Below are 9,040 nucleotides of genomic sequence, written 5' to 3'. Positions count from 1 at the left end.
GTTACCCGCTGATGAAGTCATTAACGTTTTCCTAGGAAACAAATTGCTGTTCAAGCAACAAAACAGTAACAGGTAAAGAGGAGGAATGTACCACATGGGTTATTATGAGCCAAGAAGGATAAGACCGGCTTAAGATGAGGAGGCATAAAAGATGTAGGAGGTATGCTGTTGGGTGATTGCTACTTGGCAGTGTGCATGTTTGAACACAAGAAGAAAAACATGAGATAGAATGAAAGATTTCAGATCCATCAGGTGGTACTGTGGTCGGATTCCGGACTGGAGCTCTGGCAACCTCTGGATCGGGCTGTGTGCTTGTGCCAGTCATGTTCTGTGTGTACTGGCTTACCATAAATATGCATTACTTTGGTTATTTAACAGTTTACAGGTTATTAGAACCTCCCCCCCCCCCTTATTTCCAAGCACATAGGCACCCCATGTGGATCCCTTTTGAGGGTCCCTATCATGACTCAGAGCCTGTTTGTACTGTAGAAGAAGCTCGAGGCTGCTGGAAACATGCAGCCATACTCAGAAGCCACTATTCAAGGTGCCGGTAATACATTTTCTCCTTGTCAGTAAAGTTATAAGGGCTATTCCAGGGGTGGCCAACTCCCGTCCTCAAAGGCCACCGGCAGGTCAGGTTTTCAGGATATCCCTGCTTCAGTATAGGTGGCTCAGTCGAATACTTCACCACCTGTGCTGAAGCAGGGATATCCTGAAACCCTGACCTGCTGGTGGATCTTGAGGACTGGAGTTGACCTCTCCCGCGCTATTCAAATAAATGGAATTTAAATCTTCCAGAGTAGAACGTCTTCATCGCTTATTGGTCAACTTTTCTTTCCAGGTCACCGTGTTCCTTTTGATGGTTAGAGCGACCTAGAACCGGAGAGAACATTTCATTGAAAATTAGAACGTACCAGTATGTTCTGTTATATTGCAAACTTTTGTTATACTGTTGACATAAAAAAAAAAATAATGTTCACCCATTAACTGTAGGATTTGAAACATTCAGCTGGTACAAAATTCACCCCCATCTATCTATCCCAAAGCAGAGAATTGTTGCTATGAAAAATCAATAGGAGCTGCATACAGGAGGATTTAAATGATGTCAACAATGTTGGTCATATACCAGTGTTTTTCTCCACACATGAAGGACATTTTTTTAAGACAAGGAAATGTCCCGTTTATGTTTGGCTGAAAATGCTACCCGATGCCTTTTCTTTTCTCTTGTGTGCAACACCGATTCATTTTTCTGCCACCCAGATTTGTAATGTGACACTTTGCTATATGTTGGGATATTGTGTTAATTTGTGACACAAGTAACACACGTCACATTAATATTCGAGCTATAGCAAAGCTCTGTCCATTTTTTAACATTCATTTTTTTTTTCACGTGGGGTTTGTAACACATTGCAAAGTAATACTCAAGAGGGCCAATCCTTCACACAAGTAGTTAAATCATTCCCAAGACCTACAGATTACAAAGAAGCTGTGTTCGAGTTCAGAAAACCAACAATTTGCTTTTATTTATCACACTTAGTTTAGTGTTTGAAGCTACAAATTCGGGTTGTTCTAGAAGAGTTTAAATTATTGTGGGTTTATACTGGAGATTCTTACACTGCAATTTTTTTTTCTTTATGCTTTTTCACAGAATAGAGTTTCTGCAAAATACAGAATAGGTCCTTTCATGAAAAATAAAGGATTTATGCTTTTATTTGAGTCTCCTCTTATAAATCTACTGATACGACTGCATTCCCTGTCAAGCCATTTACAAACCGTTTGCTGCTGTGGAGAGGGGGTGGTTTAAAAGAAATACACAATGCTACAATGGGCTATTACACCATGAAAAGAAACAAATTGGAATTGAGAAAGTGTTTGAGAATAAGTTAGGCTAGTGACCAAGTCGCACCTCTAGTGTTCAGCATAAAAATCTCAAAATGTAACAGATTTCTTACAAAATTCTTCTTAGGGACTCTACATTTTCTATGAAAAATATGGCCAATTCGGAGAAACCAAGAGCAGCAAAATTCAGCTTCTGAGGAATACACAGGATTTCAGTAGCTTTAGATCACAATAGAATTTTTAATAAATAAATTTCTTTGTTTTTTTATTATTTCTTTTTTTTTTTTTTTTTGTAAAGACACTTTTTTTTTTTATTGGAAACAGTAGATTTAGCCCAGTCACTTTAGTCCTTTTTGTTTTAATAAATTGTCTGTTTTTGCTCTTAATCTGGTCCACTGTAAGTTTTCAGATCTGAGTTTCTTGTACATTGTCTTTAGAGTTTGCTCGAATCAATAAAGGTTCATGCACAGAGCTGTGTATTGAATTTATTGTGTTCACTGTTGTTGTGTGATTAAAAGGGGACTTGTAAGAGTTATAATGGTTTAAATGCTCGTGCTCTATGGCAGGCATGGGCAAGTGACTCTCAATAGGGGTGTCAGCCGTGAGTTCATCGTCCACATTTATAATCTCAACAGTCCGCGTCGGAGCGTGATGGTTCTTCCGATGATGCTGTTTCCTCATCTTGTAGAAAATGACCAGCATCACAGCCGCCATGAGGGTAATGGCCACAAAACAGCCAATTATAATTTTGGTGGTCTTCATAACTTCATCTATCCCTGGGATCCCAGCATCCGTAATTGGGATGGTGAAGGTTTTCTCCGTGGACCTTGTGCTCTGCGGCATAAGAGAGGTGGTTGCATTGGTGGTTTCCCAATCAATGACCGGTGTTGGGCCCACATTGTGTTCTGTGGTCCGTGCCTCATCCTGAGATGGCTCCACAGTCTCTACAGTAACGGTGGAAAAGTACGTGTAACCATTTTCCGTTGCAGTCACATTCAGTGTCGCAGAGGCAGTGGTGTTCCCCGCAGAGTTACTCACCATGCACGTGTACAAGCCCGTGTCACGCGCTGTTACATTTGTAAAGTTTAATGTGCCATCATTGAGCACAGAAATACGCACTTTGTAAGCCCCATGGGTCATAATCGATCCATTTGGAGTAATCCAGCTAACAGAAGTCAATGATGTTGATGCCCGACATTTAAGCTCTGCTGCCATCCCTTCCGTGACATTCAGATCAGCTGGAGGCTCTAAAATCACAGGGGCGTAGCATGTAAAATAGTTCTGGTCCAACTCTGCTATGTGGGTTCCTTTTAAACTGGGAGGAGTGCTACAACGAGCACAGCACGTGCTACCAGTGGTAACGATCTCTTTGAGCCACCAGCTAAGCCAAAGAAGGTCACAGTTGCAATTCCAAGGGTTGTGGTGCAACTGAATCCTTTGCAGGCTATGGAGAGGTGTGAAAAGATCATGAGGCAGTAAAGTTAGATTATTGTGTGCCAAATTGAGCTCCACCAGAGACTGTAGATCATCAAAGGCATTCCTTTCAATCACCTGAATTTGTGAATGCATAATCCACAGTTTTTGTAGATGGGTTAGTCCTTGGAAGGATCCTGGCCTGAGAACAGACAAATGATTCCCAGAAAGGTCCAACTCATCAAGTTTTACAAGAGGGGTAAGGTTGGGGATTTCTCTAAGGTTGCACATCCCAAGGTTCAAATACTTTAAATTTGAAAGGCCCTCAAATGCTCCTTCTGAAATATATGACAATCTTTTCATCTCTCCCAAATCCAACCTGCGCAGAGAAGGGATACGATTAAAAGCATACGATGGAATGCTCTCAATAGGATTGTTCCTCAGCCAAAGCTCTTTCAGTTTTGACAAATACTCAAAAGCTCCATTAGGGATGGTGGTCAGACGATTGTCAAAAAGTTCCAGCGTGTTCAAGTTTGCCAAGCCATTGAAGGCCCCGATTTCAATTGTCCTAATGTGATTCCTACTCAACTGTAAAACTTCTAAGTGTCTTAAGTGTTTAAAACTGTCCACTTTGATTATTTGGATCTGGTTCTCATGGAGGTTTAGCAGCCTTGTGTTGGTGGAAATACCGTCTGGGACCTCTCGTAGGTTTCTCCGGGTGCAAATGACCTTGCTAAACTGGTTACTACAAAAACATACAGAAGGGCAGGTCTGAGCCCTGACTAAACCAGCCACCACAAGAAGCTGAAGAGCCAACAGCACAATAAAAAGGGGGTCAAATAGGGCCCTGTTGAACCTAGGACCTATCATCATCTGCTGTGGATGTAATGTCATCTTGTTCAACATTCATAATTTGATTGTGTTTGGTCCTTCAGGAGTTCCAGTAGTCTGAAAAAGAAAAGAATATAACATTAAGCACCAATGATCCTATATCTAGTTTTCATTAATGATACTGTTGGCTAGCTATATAGCAATGAAATAAAGGGTCTACTGTATATATGAAACGTTCCAGGCTGCAAAATTGGGGCCGTACAGCTGCACCAGATGTATCAAAGAGAACAAAATCTAATTGCTTGCACGGGGATTCCTATTCTTTGATAAATCTGTAGCTATTGTTTTACAGCCAGGGAATACTGATAAAAAGACCCCCAAAAGGTATTTTTTTGATTCATACATTACAGTTCATCTGATCTGAGACAAATGTATACTTTTTTCCCATATACAGTATATTGGGATAAACAATGGAATTGTTCACGAAATGTCACCAGGAAGCACTTCTATGTTTTACACTACTTCATTTGGATGGGGAAAAGCACACTGGTATTAAGAGTATAAATATAACCATGAACTCTTGTCCATGCTTAAAGCTGCAGTTCAGTCTTTTTTTTTTTTTTTTTTTTTTTTTTTTACTTCAATAGTTTTATGTGTGCAATCTCTAATTACCTAAAGAACTGTATAGCTGCAGGTCAATTCGTTCTCCATGTATTGATAGGTCGAAATTTGGTGACATAATTAGTGAAGGGATCTGTTTATATTCTGCTTGTCTGTCAGTGGAAGCTCATGAATATTCATGACGACTCCTGCACTGACATGTGCTAGAGGGAGGGCAGGGCTGACAAAGGGGTGTGCCAGGTCTTGTGACAGGACATGAAGGGGCAGTGCCTTAGCAAATGGCTGTTAAAATAGAATACAAGAAAATTTGTCTTTCAAAGTTGTTGTTTTTTAAAACAGAAAATGCTAAAAGTATTTTTTCTTACTACAGAACTGATTTATTAAAAAAAAACACACATGCAGGATATTGACTGAACTGCAGCTTTAAACATCCTTCAATCCTACAGAAAAATAATCAGATGGATACACGGGGTCCCAAATACAACCAGTGTACAAGAGTAAGTATGATTGGTACTGTATGTGATGTTTATAGCATCATCATCATTAGAACACAGTGCCATATATATTCAAAGCAATTCTTTCAGTGGCTCATAAAATGTGTCCCTCCCGTGGCACTCAGCTGCTTTCCACATTCTCTGTCGGGGCTCCCGGGAACACACAACACAGTTTGGCGACCAATTATCCCTTTTTAACACTATAAGATTTGACCCTTAATGTGGGGTGAGGAACAGAGCCACTAAAAAAAAAATATTCCCCAAATCACAAAAATGCAAAGTGATATTAAAAGTATCCAGCTGTGTCTTTTATTCTTTTGATTTCACCTTGGAAAAAATTTCCACTACCATGGGTTGCAGATAACATGGGAAACGTCCATCTTTGAGTGGCATCCTCCCCAGGCTGCCACCTGCATACGATTAAAGGAGCAGCTACAGGCAGCGCTGATGTTGCATTGGGACAGGAGGAAAGGTTGGGGAACCTGTGCTGTTCACAGCCATTCTTTCTAATAAAAAAGCCGCCCCGGCCGGTTCAGGTCTTTAAATCACTACCCTGCACAATATACAAGTTATTACATTGGGTGTATTCTGTGGAAGAGGTGGGATACTGAATAGTTGTTGGACTGCACAGTGTTAATACAATGTGGAAGTGGTCTGCTTGATACCCAGCCCTGTGTCTCTGCAGCTGCTACTGGGGGGATTCTTGTTTAGATCTTAAATATTCCCTGGGCTCTTTATACAAAATGGGCTTTTAGAGTGGAATCTTGTACTGCTGATACATTTGTCCCTCATTCTAACCCACAGCCCTGGGTTCATTTCCAATCTGCTGTTCACTGCAAGGTCCCTTTGCTGTAGAGATTAATGAAATTTCCTATAAATCAGCCATAAGTGAAGTCTTATAAATTACACCCAGCTCACAGCACATTCATAACCTGGAGCACAGAAATGTATAATGCATGCTTTCAGTAGAACAACATATGTATCAGGAAAGGTTGCTCACGTTAAGCAAAATGTGGTTTCATTTTACCATAAAAAGGCTTGTTACAAAAAGAAAATCTATTATTTAGCACATCCCTGTAGTTCATTTCAGCGCTATAAAAGCTATGCATTTTTACAATGTTGGATGATGTACATCATTCTTTATACTCTCTCTCGGTGTCAATTCAATCGTCAATTCAATCGACTCTGTTTTATTACATTATTAGAACTTGGTCTATAATTGTAATTGATTATACAATTGATTGACAAATGCCCCTTTTTTAGGAAACTACAATACATTCGAAACCTTAACATTTCTACTTTTTTAAGCTACTTTGTATCCTAATATTTGGCACGATAATTCAGAAAAGCCTATTTAAGCAGCAGTGTCACTCTGGCTACTTTGTGAAAAATGTGAGGGTAGATAGCAATTTATATGGATACCACTATCGACTGGGGGATGGAGTTACTATAACAAGACAATCTGGCGCTGAGGTGCTTGCATTCTGCTGTTGTCCAGCCCTGGGCGGCTTCTGTCTGTGAATCCCAACTGGTGAAATTCTGAGAGACTTAGGGGTAAATCCTCAGAAGTGGGCTAAATTAGTGAAAATAACGCTATGTTACCCAATTAGGTAACGGGTGTTATTTTTCCTTCAATAAATGGGGATCCTCAAGACTAATCATATGCAGAAATAAAGTCTGTTAGCAAAACCTCCAGCGTTATAATATTAGAAATTTATTATTTTTACACTGAACTTTTTCACTTAATTATATGGTATACTAGCTGAGAGACCCGGCGTTGCCCGGGATGTAATGTTCCTGTTCCTGCTCCTCTCTCTCTCCTCTCTCCTCCCCCCTCTCTCTCTTCCCCTGTCTACACCCTCTCTGTTTGTCCCCCGTTCACATCAATCCAGTCCCCCTCTCCCTCCTTTACAGCTCCGTTCCCCCCCTTTACAGCTTCATGCAGTGTGTGTGTGTGCATGCGCGCGTCAGTCAGTGTGTGCGTGCGCGTCAGTCAGTGTGTGCGTGCGCGCGTCAGTCAGTGTGCGTGCGCGCGTCAGTCAGCATGCGCACGCGTCAGTCAGTGTGTGTGCGCGCGTCAGTCAGCGTGTGCACGCGTCAGTCAGTGTGTGTGTGCGCATCAGACGGTGTGTGCGTGCGCGTCAGTCGGTGTGTGCGTGCGTGTCAGTCGGTGTGTTCGTGCGTGCGTCAGTCAGTGTGTGCATGTGTGCGCGTCAGTCGGTGTGTGCGTGCACGTCAGTCAGGGGGTGCGTGCGTCAGTCAGGGGGTGCATGCGTGCGTCAGTCAGGGGGGTGTGCGTGCATCAGTCAGGGGGGGTGTGCGTGCGTCAGTCAGGGGGTGTGTGCGTGCATCAGTCAGGGGGTGTGTGCGTGTGTCAGTCAGGGGGTGTGTGTGTACGTCAGTCAGGGGGTGTGTGCATACGTCAGTCAGGGGGTGTGTGCGTGCGTCAGTCAGGGGGTGTGTGCGTGCGTCAGTCAGGGGGTGTGCATGCGTCAGTCAGGGGGTGTGCGTGCATCAGTCAGGGGGTGTGTGCGTGTGTCAGTCAGGGGGTGTGCGTGCATCAGTCAGGGGGTGTGTGCTTGCGTCAGTCAGGGGGGTGGTGGTGATGATACCTGCTCGCGCTCCCTGCTTCCCGGCCGCGGGGGGAATAGTGGTGGTACCTGCTGGCGCCCCCCAGCGCTCCCGGCTGTGGGGGGAATAGTGGTGGTACCTGCTGGCGCCCCCCGGCGCTCCCGGCCCCAGGGGGAATAGTGGTGGTACCTGCTGGTGCCCCCGGCCATGGGGGGTGGGGAGTTTGTGGGGTGGTACCTGCTTGCGCCACCCGGTGCTCCCGGCTCGGCCGCGGGGGGGAGGGGTACCTGCTTGCTGGCGCTCCCGGCGGTAATACGGCGCCCGAGGAGAAGAGCCGAGTGGGCAGGCGGCGGCATGTGAGAGGCGGGAGGCAACGTGTCGAGAGGTGAGGGGGAGGAGGCTTGCTGGCGGCGCCGAGGAGCGAGCGTCGCTGCCCGCGGGTAGTGGCGCCGGGGAGGCTGGGTTTGCGGTGAGGTTGGTGAGGGGGGGCGGGGGGGTTTGTGGTGAGGGGGGCACAGGGGTGTGTTTGAGAAACTGTTAGATCACACCGGCCAATGAGAGGTGTGCGGGGGCGGGCGGGCCAAGGGAGCCATCTCATTGGCCTGAGGCGGAGTGACAGGCCAAAGGTCCAATGTGATTGCCCCTAGTCACGGACATACAATGGTTTCAAAAATATAGATATAGATAATGTAATAATGACTGAATCAAGTATGGGTGTGCAATAATGTATATCCCAACATACCTCAACAATATTAATGAATATTTAATTTAGATTAACGTACAATTAAAATAAATGTCCTATAAATGAAATTAAAAATGAATTAATATTGTTGAGGTATGTACAGTAGGGAGATACATTATAACACACCCATACTTTATACAGTCATTATTACATTATATCCCATATTAGTTCACACAAACATATCACTTTAATCACTCATAAACATAATATAGTTTATGATGCGTTTTCAGACATGTGTATGATCCATGATATATATCTTTGTATGACCTGTAATTTTTCATAATGAAAGGGTTAAATTCTATACATTGATTTTAAGCGATTCCCAGAAATAACTCAATGATAATCAGGGACTGGATGAGAGTAAGGGCGGCTTTTGGAAGGTGCTAAATATGGTCGCCTTAGTATTATGCGCTAACAGTAACGCGCTCTGAGGATCTCTGTTGTTTGGTAAAATGCACATTACCGTATGATTTGCATATGAAGAAGCGTAAGGTCCACTAAAATGTATGGATCTGTTATTTTTAAGGAA

General features: G+C 43.5%; 1 protein-coding gene across 5 annotated transcripts in view; it reads right to left on the bottom strand.

Annotated features, from left to right (window-relative positions):
• Positions 1 to 1,236: 1,236 nt before the first annotated feature.
• Positions 1,237 to 9,040, bottom strand: part of LRRC4C (leucine rich repeat containing 4C) — a 624,976-nt gene continuing 617,172 nt past the window's right edge. For 4 of the 5 annotated variants that reach the window (XM_075567543.1, XM_075567545.1, XM_075567544.1 and 1 more), the window contains one exon: positions 1,237 to 4,200. In XM_075567543.1, the coding sequence (XP_075423658.1) occupies positions 2,245 to 4,158 (1,914 nt within the window). In that variant the 5' untranslated portion in view covers positions 4,159 to 4,200 and the 3' untranslated portion in view covers positions 1,237 to 2,244. The remainder of the gene's footprint in view (positions 4,201 to 9,040) is intronic. The other variant, XM_075567546.1, reaches the window with a different exon arrangement.

Source organism: Ascaphus truei, chromosome 12 (assembly GCF_040206685.1).
Source record: "Ascaphus truei isolate aAscTru1 chromosome 12, aAscTru1.hap1, whole genome shotgun sequence".
Lineage (NCBI taxonomy): Eukaryota > Metazoa > Chordata > Amphibia > Anura > Ascaphidae > Ascaphus > Ascaphus truei.
This window is presented reverse-complemented; position numbering and strand designations above follow the sequence as displayed.